We start from the raw sequence: 15,673 nt of genomic DNA, 5'->3' as shown, positions 1-15,673 counted from the left end.
GACCAAAGTTAACAAAATGAATTTCAATGGAAAAAATGTCAGGCTCTGTGTTTAAGCATGAATAAGAAGCTACACAAATACAGGATGAGGAAAATCTGGGAAATGTTATGTACTGTGTGTTATGTACACAGCCTAAGTGTATAAAATCAGGCTGCATACATGCCATACATTTAAAGCATGCAGAAGCATGTACACACACACACACACACACAGAGAGAGAGAGAGAGAGAGAGTGTTTTGGGAACTATAGTTTACCCACCACAGCTGCCAGTTTCAAGCACCCTTCAGAAACCACAGTTCCCATGTTTATTTGTTTTTGTTTTTAATGGTGGGGTTCTTTAAATGAATGGTACATAGCCAGCCTTGGTCTCATTCATTAGATGGCTTTTTACATGGCACCCACCTATTCCTGAGTCTCTTCTTGTGATTGATGCTGTAATATATCAAGGTGAGTTCATGGTGCCTAGCAACTGTCTCTATCGCTGGGGTTCCCGCTTTATCTGTATCCAGCAATCGATGACTGTCGGGTGTAAATGAAGAGGTGATCATTCACCTTACAGTGAAGACATCCTTCTTAGTCAAACACACCCAGGCGGTAATGAATCGCCTCCTCTGCTTCAGAAGACAGGTGAGTGAACAGAAGAATGAAAAAAGAGGCTCCATGATTGTCCTCATTTGCACCAAAGATGATGAGTTTAACTGATTATAAGAACATTGGGGATGGGCCATAGCACCTACATGCTTATTCAGAACCATGAGGACTACAATCTTGCTTTATTTTTAGGGGAAGGTTGGTAGCTCAATGGTAGAGCAACTGCTTTGCATGCAGAAGGTCCCAGGTTCAAGGCCCAATGGCATCTCCAGGTAGAGCTGAGAGAGAGACCCCTGTCTGAAATCCTTCCAGTCAGTATTGGCAGTACTGAAGTACTTGGATCAGTGGCCTGACTCTACCTACTAACACAGCTTTCTGTTTAACTGAACCTTTTATTCAGAACTATGAGGACCAGAATATTCCTTCATTTTTACGGGAAGGGTAATAGCTCTGTGGGTAGTGCCTGCATCCTCACCAATTTCATGGATAATAAAATGAAACAGCACCATAACCTCAGACCAGGAGTCCATCCAGTCCATCCAGTCCAACAGCCAATTCTCACAGTAGGCACCCAGAACAAGAACACTCGTCAGATGTTCCCCATTCTCTGGTATGTAGAGCTAATACTCCGTGGGCATGGAGGTTCTTCTAACACAATGGGCATCTATGAGAAGATGCCCTGTTGGATCAGGCCAATGGCCCACCAAATCCAGTATCCTGTTATCCAACCAGATGCCCACTAGAGGAAGCCCCGACCCCCAGCAGAATGTGAGCACGTGTCCTCTCCATTCCTGTAGTTTCCAGCAACTGGTGTTCAGAAGCATTTCTGCCTCCAACCATGGAAGCAGAACGTGGCCATTATGACTATTGATACCTTTCACCTCCATGAATTTAGTTTGTCCAATTCTCTTAAAAGCCTGTGATTCAGAGGGAACATGGCTTCCAGGTGATAGCCACTGATCAGCATGGATTTGACCATTACAGTACCAAGTATAAGTAGAAACATATTCACTATTTTTCCTCCATTCACCTGTCTGTTGAAGCTGTGCTTGTGGGGCGGGGGTGGGAAACTGGCTGCTTCTCAAGTTAACTGCTTCTGTTTATCTTCTGTGTGTCCCTGACCTGCCTCCCTCCAACCCACCTTTCTGCTCAGGTACAAAACATGTCCCAGTCAATAGAAGTGTTGGACAGGCGGACCCAGCGGGATCTACAGTACGTTGAGAAGATGGAGAACCAGATGAGAGGCCTGGAGTCGAAGTTCAAGCAAGTGGAAGAGAGTCACAAGCAGCACCTGGCCAGACAGTTCAAGGTGAGCTTGCTTCTTGCCCAGGGGATGAGACTGAGCTGCTTTTTTTGGGGGGGGGAGGTGGTCTTAGCTCAGCGGGTAGAGGGTTTGGTTTGCATGTAGAAGGTCCAAGGCTCAATCCCCAGCTAAAGCTGGGAAGTTCCCCTGCCTGAAACGCTGAAGAGCCTCTGCCACTCAGTGTAGGTAATGCTAAGCTAGATGTACCAATGGCAGAAAAGGGCAGTTTCCTATGTTCCGATTGACTCAACCATTTATTCACAGCCATGAGGACTAGAATCTTGTCAAAAGAAAGGCACTAGCTCACTGGTAGAGCATCCGCTTTGCATGCAGAAGGTTCGGGTTCAATCCCTGACATCTCTGGATAGGGTTGGGAAGAGATTCCCTGCCTGAAACCCTGGAGAGCTGCTGCCTGTCAGTGTTGGCAATACTGAGCTAGAGAGACCAATGGTCTGACTCAGTATCCCACAGCTTCCTGTATCCTGATTATTCAGCCCTCTCTTCAGAATTGTGAGCGCTAGAACCTTTGTTTGTGTGTGAAGGGCTGTAGCTCAGTGGCAGAGCATGCAGACAGCTCCCTAGCAGTATCTCCTATTATGGCTTAGAAAGTCCCTGTCTAAGACCCTGGAGAGCCACTGCTAAGTCAGTGTGGACAATACTGAGCTAGACAGACCAATGGTCTGCCTCAGTATAAAGCAACTTCCTATGTTCCTATTTAATTCAGCCCCTCTTCCAGAACCATTAGGACCAGAATCCTAATCTCCTCTTACCTGGAGGTGCCTAGAGCCAAACCATTTTAGGACTGCATCGCAGATGCTCTATCACTGAGTTAGGATCTTTCCTCATAGAAAGGATGCAGGGCTGTGCACTTATAGTGCAGTTTACATAAAAGTCATGATGTGAAATCATTGGAAGGTTCACACCCACACACCCACACACCCACACACACACACTATTCATTTAGAGGAGGAAGGAAATTGTCCAGCCGCCCAGACTGGCTATTGACCCTGCAGGAGTTATCGCCCCTGCACCCATTCTATCCACAACTGAATTTAGAAGGGGATTTTTGTTTTGTTTTTGAGAGGGACCTCTTAAACCTCAGGGTCCTTTCCCCTTTACAACCCTACCATTGACAAAGTCACTGTGTGGATGAGAGAAGGATCCCATTCACACCATACATTGAAAGCATGACAAAAGCCACTTTAAGCAGAGAATTCTGGGAGTTCTAGTTTGTTAAGGGTATACTGAGAGTAGTTAAAAGGCCCCCTTAGTCTCCTCTCAGAGTGATTTAACAGTTAATGCCTCTTTCAAGGGAACTGTGGGAATTGGAGCCCTTTGACGAGAAGGGGTGGGGCGTGTCTCGCACTATGAACAAACTACAGTTTCTAGAAAATCCATAGCTGTTTAAAATAGTATCACGGTGTTTTAAACATAGGGTGTAACTGTGCCCAAGTCATTAAAGTGTTTTCCTTTTCTTGGGGGTGGGCTGGGGGGGGCGCCTGTTTTTCCAGACTGCAATCCCGCTAACTGCATTGACTTCCGAGTAAACCCACCGGGCTTGCTTGAGAGTCAAGCACAGTTAGGAAGACCAGAACCCATTATTTTATTTTGTCTTAATTGATTAATTCATGTTTTAAAAAGAAAAGAAACAGTCTGTTAATAGCTGCTGTCTGTTTAAGGAGGTTAGCAAGCTAGCTGTTCAACCGCCTCTCATTTTCTTGCTTTCAGGGCTAACTTAAAAGAAATTTTAACACCCAATGTCGCACTGACTGAAGAAGCCGTTCATTCCCCCTCCATGTAACCATGAAAAAAAAAGCAGAAAGCAGAGAGCCTTTCCCGCCATCCTTTGATTTCCTCTTCATTTGATTATTCTTAATTATTTTTGTTTCCGTTTTTTGGCAAATTAGCACCATTATTCCAGCGTCACAAACAGCTGAGAGTTCTAACTTTTGCATGTAAACTGTTAGAGATGCATTTCATGACTAGTTTTGCAAAAATCCTTGTTGATGCATTATTTATTTATTATTATTATTATTATTAATTTATGGAAAAGGGAAAAAAAGAATTTGTGTATGTGACTGAAGCATGTAACCTTAAGATGTTGCATTCTAAAAAAAAAAAAGAAAAAAATTCTAAATAAAGGCCTTTTTTCCCAAATAAGATGGTGTGCTCCAGACTGTTTAATATTATATAATATATTTATATTTATATATCCTTTCCACATTTGGACACCCACCCCCACCCCTACTCAGCAAGCATTAATAATACTAATAATAATGGTGGTCTTTTGTTGTGAGGGTGCTGGAGAAAGCGCATCCCAGGCAGGCAGCTCTCTTAGAGGTAGGCGAGGGGTAAGGAGGGCTTTTGCAGACCAGAGCATTGAAACCAAGCTTATTTTAACCTTGCAGGCGATTAAAGCGAAAATGGAGGAGCTTAGGCCCCTGATCCCTGTGTTGGAGGAGTACAAGGCCGATGCCAAATTGGTTTTGCAGTTTAAAGAGGAGGTCCAGAATCTGACGTCAGTTCTTAACGAGCTCCAGGAGGAGATTGGCGCCTATGACTACGAAGAGCTTCAGAACAGAGTGTCAAATCTTGAGGAGAGACTCCGGGCTTGCATGCAAAAATTAGGTAGGCCTGCACGACCCAAGCGAGCAGGAGGAGGAGGAACCTGCCCTGGTGGAGCAGAGGGCAGGGGGCACATGCCTCTAACCCGTTTAATGTCAACCAGTCACCAAGACTCAAGAGGTTTAGGAGCCATGTGTACAGAGCCAAGCTTTATGTCAAGAGGACATAACCCTTCCTTGAGGGGAAGGGGGTGGTAGCGCAGTGGGTAGAGCATCCACCTTATGTGCCAAAGACTGCCCAGTCCGGTCCCCTGCATCTCGTGTTAGGGCTGGGGAAAGACTTGCTGGAGAGCTGCAGCCAGTCAATGTCAGAAACACTAGCTGTGATTCCTGTACTGCGAGAGGGGGGTTGGGACAAGATGACACTTGGGGTCCCTTCCAACTCTACCGTAATGTTATGATCCCATGACCTTGACAGATGGTGGACTCTCCTTTATTGGAGGTTTTTAAGCAGAGTTTGGATGACCATCTGTCAGGGATTCTTTAGCCTTGATGCCTTCATTCCAGGGAGTTGGGCTAGATGACATTTGGGGTCCCTTCCAACTTTACAATTCTCTAATTATATGATTCTACTGGGCAAGATACACCAATGGTATAAAATAGCTTCCAATGTTCCTATTTAAGGCAGCCCTTTATTGAGAACAATGAGGACTAGAACCTTACTTTATTCTTAGCGGGAGGACCATAGCTCAGTGGCAAAGCACCTGCTGTTTATCCTCCCAGGAGGTCCCAGGTTCAGTCTCTGACATGTGTAGCTGGAGCTGGGGAAATACCGTTTTCTGAAAGCCTGGAGAGCCAGTGTCCATTTGGCCCCTTAATTATGAACAATGAGGACTAGAAATGTAATATTTAGGGGAGAGTCCATAACACAGTGGCAGAGCATGTATTTTGCATGCAGAAATCCCCACGGTCAGTCCCAGGTGGGGATGGAAATGCCCCCCTGGTCTAAAACTCTGGGAAGCTGTTGCCAGTCAGAGCAGATAGTACTAAGCTAGGTGGAGCTTGTGTTCCTAACCCAGCACCTGTTTTCAGTGCCAGTGTTTTAACCATGGAAAAGAGAGGGAGGGAGAAAAAGAGAAAGAATGAGAGAAAGTGTAGGCAAAGGTGCTCATGAGGTGGTGCAGAGTGCATTTCCTTGAGTCTCCATAGGATCTCCACAGATCAGGAATCAGGTTTCCAAACTGGGAGGTGTTGTTTGGTTAGACTCCAAAGTATCAGGCAGCATGTTTCAGCTGCTCTGTGGGGCTTTGGATCAAGTGATTCCTGGACATCACACACACACGGCAAGCCACTTTGGAAGTGATAGGGAGTACTTTGATATGTGTTTAGGGTGTGTGTGTGCATTTGCTGTACAGAGAGAGAAGTGAAAAATCCCACTGAACACACAAATCCTTGCAAGGACCAAAATATGTTCTTTGGCAAGCACTCTGAACATGCTCAGAGATACTCTCCTTTTTATCCAGTTTGCAAAAATGGAGGAGGAAGGGGGGGAATAAGTCCCAGCTACTGCATGATTATGGTTCCAGCCCCAACATGTCCTAGATGACTATAAGCTGGTCTGTGAACTTGGAGACAGCGATGCTCTTGCCTTGTTCTACATCACACATTCCTGGAATGCATTGCTCATTGGCTACCACTGGGTCAAAGTTCAAAGGAGAACCTTGAAAGGAAACAAATGATTCAGGTAGAAAGGATATTGTTCATTAACTGCACACGTCAGCACATTCACACAGTAGGGAGATTTGGGAAGCATTGGAGCGATGCCCACAACTCTGTGCCAGGAGATAGGCTTGGCATTCAGAAGGTCCCAGGTCCAATCCCCAACAGATCTCCAGGTACAGCTTGGAAAGCCCTCCTATCTGAAATTCTGGTGAGCTGCTGCTTGTCAGCATCCACTGAACTGAACCAGGGGGTGCCAACCTTTCTGGAGTGTGATTTTTCGGGGGGCGGGGGAGTTCTACCACTCACTAAATGGCTGCCATGGAAGCAAATGCTGGGAATCACAAGCAGGGAGAGTTGCTGCTTCTGTGGTCAGGTTCTGCTCATTGGCTTCCTATTGTAGCATCCAGTTGACTGCTGTGGGAGCAGGACACTAGACTTTAGAGGCCCCCTTTGACTTGATGTAGCACCCAGGCTCTCTTTATGCTTATTACGAACACAGAACTATGAAGTCTTGGTCACCCCCGACATCCTGCTGCTGATGCTTTTACTCCTGGGTCCACAACAGGTAGACCTCAGGCCCTATCTGTTTTCCTGGAGGATGACTTCTGCTCTGCTGCCCTTCAGTTTCCAACAAAATAGGTGGCATACTGGATGAGACTGATTGAAAGGATGAGGTGGAGCCTTTTCCTTGTTTCCCGTTACTTCTGTCTCAAAGTGATCCTCAGGCCAAATGAATCAGTTGTAGCCAATGATACTTCTACTTAGAGAAGCCCCACTGAACTGATGGATGTGGCAAATTTAGGTATATTAATTACAACACCTCTTTTCTGACTAGAACTTAAGTTGGATGCCACCATAATTGTCCAGTGTTATTTATTGATTATATGCTGCTTACATGCCAAATTGGCCCCCAATCGGTTTACAACTCTAAAACCAATCTGTAATTAAAACAGGCAATAACAATTCCATTGGGGCACTAAGACATCCTTCATTAAAATAGACAATAAAACAAGCAATTGAGAAGCAAAACAGTTTTTAAAAATCAAAAGAGGTAAAACTATAAAATCAGAAGTTCGGTTCAGAGGAATGGCTGAACAGGTGTGCTCTCAGCAGTCAGCGGGGCTCATATTTGAAATCACTGCACTGAAGACCGCTAGTCTGCCCATTTTCTGATTCACCAACTCTGTAACTAGGGCCAAATTGCTATCTTCTATTTCACACACACACATTCATCAGAACTTCAAAACCTAGGTGTTGAGTACCTTGACAGACTGAGATCATTTTGAAAAAGGATTAGATGCATTCTCTGAACCCACTTTTTTGGGGGGCGGGTAAGTTTTCAGTGTAGGACAGAAAAAGACGTAAAATTGTACATTCATTCAGAATGAGAGCCAAAGCATTGCTCTCATTCCACATGGGCTTTATGACACCTGGGGGTGTAACAGTACGGCCTCAAGCTGCTCAGAATGCGATCCCCAATAAACTGAGATGTTAGATCTTAGCAAATAGCACCAATTGAGGCAAGTAAGGGAAGGTGTCGATACAGGTAATGTGGAGGTAGGAAACAGTTACAGGAACTGTGAGCAAAGTTTTGGAGAGTGGTTGTTTCCCCAGCCACCTCTTTCCACACTGAAAATGATTGCACATTATCATTTGGTGAAGCCAGTAAATGGATGCTTGGTTCATATATGTGTGAATGCTAGTAAATGAAGTTTATATAAGAACATAAGGACAAGCCTGCTGGATCAGGCCAATGGCCCAACTAGTCCAACATCCCATTCTCACAGTGGCCAACCAAATGCCCCAATGGGAAACTCAATCACGACCTGAGCAAAAGAGCCCCCTCACTTCCTGGGGTTTCCAACTGGTTTTTAGAAACACTGCTCTCTCCAGCTGTGGAGGCAGAGCACAGCCATCGTGGTTGGTAACCAGCAATGTGCCTCTGCTCCATGAATTTGCCCAGTCCTCTTTTAAAGCCATTCAAATCAATGACCTGCAGGAGTGAGTTCAATTTGCTGTATGAAGGAGCACATCCTTTTATCTGCCCCGAGTCTCTATCCACTTTCTCCATGCCATGCATCATTTTAGAAGCTCCTATCATGTCACTTCTTACTTGCCTCTTCTCTAAACTATAAAGTCCAAAATGCTGTAGCCTTTCCTCCTAAGGAAGTCACTCCATCCCCTTGATCATTTTGGTGGTCCTTTTCTGAACCTTTTCCAACATCCTGTCTGAGATGAGGGGACAAAAACTGAACACAGTACTCCAAATGTGGCCACACCATAGAATTATATAACAGCATTATGCTTCAATTCAGCAGTTTTATTTTCAATTCCATTCCTAATTACCGCATTTTTCACTCTATAAGACGCACCAGGCCATAAGACGCACCTAGTTTTTGGAGGAGGAAAATAAGAAAAGAAATATTCTGAATCTCAGAAGCCAGAACAACAAGCGGGGTCACTGCGCAGCGAAAGCAGTGATCCCTCTTGCTGTTCTGGCTTCTGGGATAGCTGCGCAGCCTGCATTCGCCCCATAAGATGCACACACATTTCCCCTTACTTTTTAGGAGGGAAAAAGTGAGTCTTATAGAGCAAAAAATACGGTATGTTCCAAGGTGTATTTTGTGCCCTCTGTTTTGAGTGCGAGGTGCACATAAATTTATGGAACTAGCTAGGGGTTTGTGTCTTATTTCTGTGCTCCCAATAACAGCTAGGGTCCCAGACAAGAATGCAGGAAGGAAGGCCCATGGAAGGCTGTCTTGAACCAGATTCTTGCTGGAGAGGGTCAGGACCCTGGACAGAGACAACGGTGCAGGGTGGAGTACATGTGGAAGACACATGTCAGGACCATGGACCTTGCAACTGACAGCAGGAAAGCCCTATTTCAGGCATGGCCAAACTTGGCCCTCCAGCTGTTTGGGGACTACAACTCCCATCATCCCTAGCTAACAAGACCAGTGGTCAGGGATGATGGGAATTGTAGTCCCAAAACAGCTGGAGGGCCAAGTTTGGCCATGCCTGCCCTATTTGAACATACTCGGAACTGATCCTGGGACCTTTTGCATGTGAAACATGTGAGAGAAAAAAGCCCATCTCCTGAACTGGCTTAAACTGAGTCCATCAGCGTCCATCAGAGAATTGATCCATCTAAATCCATGAGAGAGGAAGAGGGGTCTTTGGACGTCTCCCAACAAACTATAGTGCCCCGAATTCTTTGGAGTAAGTCATGATTGTTTAAAGTGGCATCATAGTGCTGATGTGAACATGGCATGGGCAGTCCTAACAGCATTGAAAACATCAAGCAAGGAACTCTCAGTTAATACAGTGGCATGCCAGTGATAAAAAATGCCAGCTTAGATGACTGAGAAGCACTATAATTTTTGGCTCAATAGCAGCTGGCAAATACCAGTCATCCAACAAATCAGTGGTTTTGTAAGCAAGAGTGAAAACATGAAAGAGTTATCTCTGCTCCATCATCAAAAGTCCTGATTCTGGTCAATTTCCTTTCTTTGCTCCTTTGAACCATTAGCATCCCAGCTGTTTTCAGAACAATTTCCTTTATTAGGAGTGCCAGGAGGCAGTTTTCTTAATAAGGCTGCTGTTTGTTAAGAGAAGGAGGCCACTGGATGTGGCTGACAATTCTCAATTTAATTACCATTAATTAGAGAAGGAGGAGGGAGTCATAGGCACTGTAACCGCTCTAATGCACCGTGATGATGATGTCAGCTGCTGTTTGGAATGTGCTGTTCAGATCTCCACTGCTGCCCATTGTTTAGCACTTTCACAGCTGACTCGAGGTTACATTTTGCTACCCAGAAAGAATCCTAGAATTGGAGTGTTGGAACCCCAGGGGTCTAGTCCAATCCCCTGCAATGCAGGAGTCACAGCCAAAGAATCCCCAACAGATGGCTATCTGACCCGTGTGGATGATCACTGGATGATCCAAGAAGGGACCCCCTGCTGTGTCTCACAAGGCCAATCTTTTTGTTTTTGTTTTCACCTGAGCAGTTTATGAGTGTTCCGTGGCATCACAAACACCCTGGATGGTGATAGGATCATAGGATGGTTGAGTTGGAAGGTTCCCAAAGGGCCATCTAGTCAAACTCACTGCAATGCAAGGGGCTACATGCCTCTCTGGGTGCAAAGTGCACTGGAATCCTAACATCCCGTGTCTCCTTCACTCACTTTGGTAAGGTCATCTCCAGGTAACAACTGGGAAAGTCCTGAACAGCTGCTGCCAGTCAGTGCTAACAATGCTTATCTAGATGAACCTGTGGTTTGGCTCAGTTAAAGGCAATGCCCTGTGTTCCCTCTTGAAAGAGAAGCACTTTCTTTGTAAACTCAGTTTCTGAAAAGAGGGAATTTCCTTGCAGATGGATAGAACAGAAGAAGCTAAGAAGAGCCCAGCTGGATGAGGCCAATGGCCCAGCTAGCCCAGCACCCTGTTCTCACAGTGGCCAAGCAGAGGTGTCAATGTGAAATCCATAAGCAGGACCTGAGCACACTCTCCCCACTTATGATTTCCCAGCAACTGGCATTTAGAGCTAGACTCCCCTTGGGCATGGAGGTTCTGCTCTCACAGTTGACCTCCACATGGAGAGCATTGCTGGGGGCCCATCTAGTCCAACCTCCTATTCTCACAGTGGCCAACAAATAATCATTATGGGATGCCCCAAGCAAGACTGAGCACAATAACAACTTTCCCCTCCTGCAATTCCCAGCAAATGTTACTAAGAGTATGACCACCAGGGTTAGAAAAGGGTCTGCTCAAGACACAGCGAAGTGTATACCTGTATAAGAATTCTGCACATGGTCTGCTAATGTTTACAGGGGCTTTCCTGTTCACATTCAGTGATAGTCCTCCAGCCAAGGACCTGACTGGGTGGCTTATGAAATGGAAAACCGTCCCTCCCCCCCCAAAAAAAAGATAATTCCCAAGATAATGGCTGATTTAGACAGGGCACCATTAAAAAAATCACATAGTTTGCTCACTCCCATTGTGTTCAACCTTTCTGCAGCCTGTGGGAAACTGACAGCAATAAGTGACCCAATCACAGTCAAGACATCTGGATCCAGGTTTGGCTCATGGATGACAGACCCACTAGCTCCAGAGGGTGAGAGCAAGGTAAGATGATGAACCTCACTGCACCTGTAACATGATCCTGAGCTTCTTCCTTTGATCCCATACTAAATCATGGACAGGATGACAATTCATCTTCTTGGAATGTCCATGAGTTCTAACCTTATGAGAGAGGGAGAGAGAGAAAACTCTCTACACTTTCTCCATGCTGTGCATAATTTTATAAACGTCTATCATCTTACAGTTTCTCTAGACCAAAATGCTGCAACCTATTTTTTTAAATTGTTGTTGTTGCTGCTGTTTGTCCTACACCCTAAGGTCCCAGGCATTAAAACACAATAAAAAACCATTTAAAACAACTGACAAACACATACCGTGGTACCTCGGGTTAAGTACTTAATTCGTTCCGGAGGTCCGTTCTTAACCTGAAACTGTTCTTAACCTGAAGCACCACTTTAGCTAATGGGGCCTCCTGCTGCCGCTGCGCCGCCGGAGCACGATTTCTGTTCTCATCCTGAAGCAAAGTTCTTAACCTGAAGCACTATTTCTGGGTTAGCGGAGTCTGTATCCTGAAGCGTATGTAACCCGAGGTACCACTGTTTATAAGGTGGCTCCTAAAAGCATGCACGTCAAGTGTCAAAAGCCTGGGTAAAGAGGGTGATGGATCTACTCTGAGTAGAACTAACTTTGGACACAACCTGGTATCTATACAGAATGTTTCTCAAACATCTTTTCTTCCTTCTTCCTAATGCTGATATCTGTATGCATTTTCTGTAGGTCTGGTATATGGACAGCTATCACAACAATCGCTTTGTCCGGGAGTACAAATCCATGTCCGATTTCATTAACACAGACAACTTCACCTCCCACCGCCTCCCTCACCCATGGTCTGGGACAGGACAAGTGGTCTATAATGGCTCCATCTTTTTCAACAAATACCAAAGCCACATCATAATCAAATTTGACTTGAAAACGGAGACCATCCTTAAGACTCGTAGCCTGGACTATGCCGGCTATAACAATGTCTACCACTATGCCTGGGGTGGCCACTCGGACATTGACCTCATGGTGGATGAGAATGGCCTGTGGGCCGTCTATGCCACCAACCAGAATGCGGGGAACATTGTCATTAGCAAGCTGGACCCCAACACTTTGCAGAGCATCCAGACTTGGAACACCAGTTACCCGAAACGCAGTGCTGGAGAAGGGTTCATCATTTGTGGCACATTATACGTCACCAATGGTTACTCGGGGGGTACGAAAGTGACCTACGCCTATCAGACCAACACTTCCACTTACGAATACATCGATATCCCCTTCCTAAACAAATACTCCCACATTTCCATGTTGGACTACAACCCCAAGGACAGAGCTCTCTATGCGTGGAACAACGGTCATCAAATCCTTTACAACGTCACCCTCTTCCACGTGGTCCGATCAGACGAATTGTAGTCCACTTTTTTTCGTCGGGAAAGGAACTGAACCATTTAACAAAAAACAAACAAACCTGGAAGGGATACATACTATGGAAATATATTTTAAAAGGAAAAAAAATAGATATAGAAATGGAAAACAGCTGCCAAAATGTCAATGTGAGAGTCTCCGGTATTTAAACCTGCAAGAGATCTGCGCTCATACCTCTCCGAATTTTCAATCAAACATCTAACTCGTGTTATAGACCTTTGGGAGGGGGGGGGAATGAAACCAACTTATTTGCAGCTGGAACTGCACTTGACAAATTAATTTTCTGTTCTTGGGTGTCTTATTTTTCAAGGGCAGGTGGTCTGTCTGTTCTCTTTCCCTACTGTTCTGATAGCAAAGTTGTAGTTATAAAGTACAAAGTAAAAGGCGATGACTGTTGGGGGGAAAACTTTATCATGGGGATGTGGGGGGGGAAGGGGGGGACACCTGATTCTTCAATTGCTCTCTTATTTTTTGGTGCATTGCATGGACAGTTCCTTCCATCACAGTCAGCTATGATGAGGTGTTGAAGTTGACTCACATCAATGGGCTTCTCAATTTTAATTTTTTTATTTTACTTTTAGAAGGAATGTTGCAGGTAGATATTGTCTCCCATGGCGCCTACTCTCGAGTATTTCACTCTCTGCTTCTTCTTCTTTTTTTAAAAAAACGAACGAACGAACATCTCCCCCCTCTGTGTTTTATGTCACCTTTAGATTCATTGTCCTGGGACCCAAAGTAGCTAATGGATCTGTGTCTCTTTAAGTAGATATAAATACACGAATAAAAAAAAAATGAAAAAATATATAAAAAGGTATGTATTATGGACAAGTTGTTGTACCCAAATATTTGTTTGAACATGTATCCAGCCAATATCTTGTACAATGTTATGTCTGTTATTAACCAGAGGTGGTAAAAAAACAAAAACTTTGTATGTCCAAGTTTATGCAATGAATGTTGTAAATGCCAATGATGTCATTTGGATTAATAAATGAAGGTTTCATATCTTAAAAAGTGACTAACTGTGTGGAGTTTAAATTCAAAGCACCATAGAACTGTAGAGTCAGAGTTGTATGGGGTGTATGGGGCGTTAGAAGAGGGGCAGTACCTCTAATGGGGGACACATCTTGCCTCTAGGGTACTTCATACACTTTTGTTCCCCACTCTTACCTGTGTCTGCTAGAAGCTGTCTGCAAGTGACAGCGGCCACATCCCGGGAAATGGCTTTGACTGGCTGGCTAAAACAGCTGAAGGTGGGTCTTAAACCCTCAGTGAGTTAGGGATTTCGCCTGCATATGAAGACCAGGCTCTGGTAGACTGAGCGGATGAGACCACTAGTGGGACAACGGTCAAAAAGGCATTTCTGCAGCTGGGGCTTGTCAAACTGAGAAGGTAGCCCTTCTTGGAGAAGGAAGACTCTGTTCCTAAACCTTTATTGCCTTGTGGGATATATTTTGGGAAAGAAAAGGCTTATGGAGTAAACCTACACAAATCTGGAGTGGGTCCCTAAGACGCTTCGGTGGCGCCTTGTACGTCTCCTTTGGGAAACTCCTCCAGCCAAGTTGGTGCCAAATGCATTGCTCTAGTTTCCTTTGGACTACATCAGCGAGGCTAAGAGGGGTGTTGTGTTGTCTGGGCACCCCAGGACCTCCATACACACTGCGCTGCTAACCCAGCAGTTTGACTTCACCCCCAAAGGCACACTCCATTGTCTCTCAAGGCAGATACATGCCCACAACCGTTAGGAGGTATCCCAGAGGTCATCCAGTTCAACCCCCTGCCATGCACGAAACACAACAAGCCTGGGTGAGGGTGGGGGGAGGTCCTCACACAGGCTATACAAACCTTATTAATTTGCTTCAAACAATTCACACTTTTGGTGTAATGTGAACCATGGCTTAAATTACACCGTGCTTGGGCTCATGTCTTGAGGAGCATATCCCCCACATCTGGATGTGCTGAGATAAGGGTGCCAGGCGCACTGGGTTGCCATAGCAACACCAGTGAGGTTGACTGCATGCCTTGCTGAGCAATTCATCCTCTCATTGGTTCAGGTTGTATGCCTATGTGTAGAGACGGGTATCATAGTCTCTAGGGCATTGCTTTCATTATGTCTAGTCCTGTTGCATGTTTGTCCTGCCCTGCATAGTCCTGCCCTGTTTTGCTGGCAGGGTCTGACTCTGAATCTGTGAGAGTCAGGGGAAGAGACTGTGGGTTTTCCATGGCAGCGTTAGCTAGCGTGGTGATAGTGTTGATGGATCTCTCGGTACATATGTATCTTTACCTCAAAGGCCATAAGGGCTGCACATAGTAGATAGCAGTGTTTAGCTTTGTCTTGCATCTGGAGACAATAAACACTTGGTTACTTTGAACTGTGTGGGAGAGGAGTTTTCCTCTTAATTGGAGACTCTGGAAGAGGATGTTCTGCTGGGAGCAAGAAATCTCTGAAGACTCTGCTGGGGCTCCACATACTCTGCTGATAACATTACACTGGTTGAGGTGTGGTGAATGACCAACTGACTTCCACAAGTCCCAACACACAAAACCTAGGAGATAGCTGATGAACAGCACTGGCTTTGCAGAGCCTTCATGCTTCACCTTCAATGCTGCCCCAAACTATGGGAGCTTTTCAAACAGCCAAAGCATACCATCCGTTCCCTGTGGACCCTCTGGTGTGCAAGTTAACTGAATTTGGTAGCTGTTGGGAGCATCCACAGCATATTACTTTTCAGAAAAGCAGAGGTTTGTTCCACTGGGAGAGCTGACAGATCTTTAATTACCAGCAGTCATTACTGCATTATCATAATGAGAGTACACACAGAATTCCCTTTCAGCCTGCCAGCTGTTCTCTTGACTTGGAAACATTTCAGCCCTCTGGCATCTGCTGCTTGACTTCAAATCATTCTTTCTAGGTGGCCTGAAAAACCAGAGTCAGTTGTATGAAACTAAGT

At 45.2% G+C, this 15,673-nt stretch overlaps 1 protein-coding gene across 2 annotated transcripts in view; it reads left to right on the top strand.

The window, feature by feature from the left end:
• OLFM1 (olfactomedin 1) overlaps positions 1-13,740 on the top strand; it is a 49,301-nt gene extending 35,561 nt beyond the window's left edge. For both annotated transcript variants that reach the window (XM_083485226.1, XM_083485225.1), the window contains exons 3-6: positions 1,746-1,901; positions 4,304-4,523; positions 11,200-11,306; positions 12,039-13,740. In XM_083485226.1, coding sequence (XP_083341352.1) covers positions 1,746-1,901; positions 4,304-4,523; positions 11,200-11,306; positions 12,039-12,713 — 1,158 coding nt within the window. In that variant the 3' untranslated portion in view covers positions 12,714-13,740. The remainder of the gene's footprint in view (positions 1-1,745; positions 1,902-4,303; positions 4,524-11,199; positions 11,307-12,038) is intronic.
• Positions 13,741-15,673: the final 1,933 nt, after the last annotated feature.

The sequence above is a fragment of the Podarcis liolepis genome (genome assembly GCF_965112155.1).
Source record: "Podarcis liolepis genome assembly, chromosome: Z".
Lineage (NCBI taxonomy): Eukaryota > Metazoa > Chordata > Lepidosauria > Squamata > Lacertidae > Podarcis > Podarcis liolepis.
The sequence above is the reverse complement of the archived record's forward strand: the minus strand, read 5'-3'. Positions and strand labels throughout refer to the sequence as shown.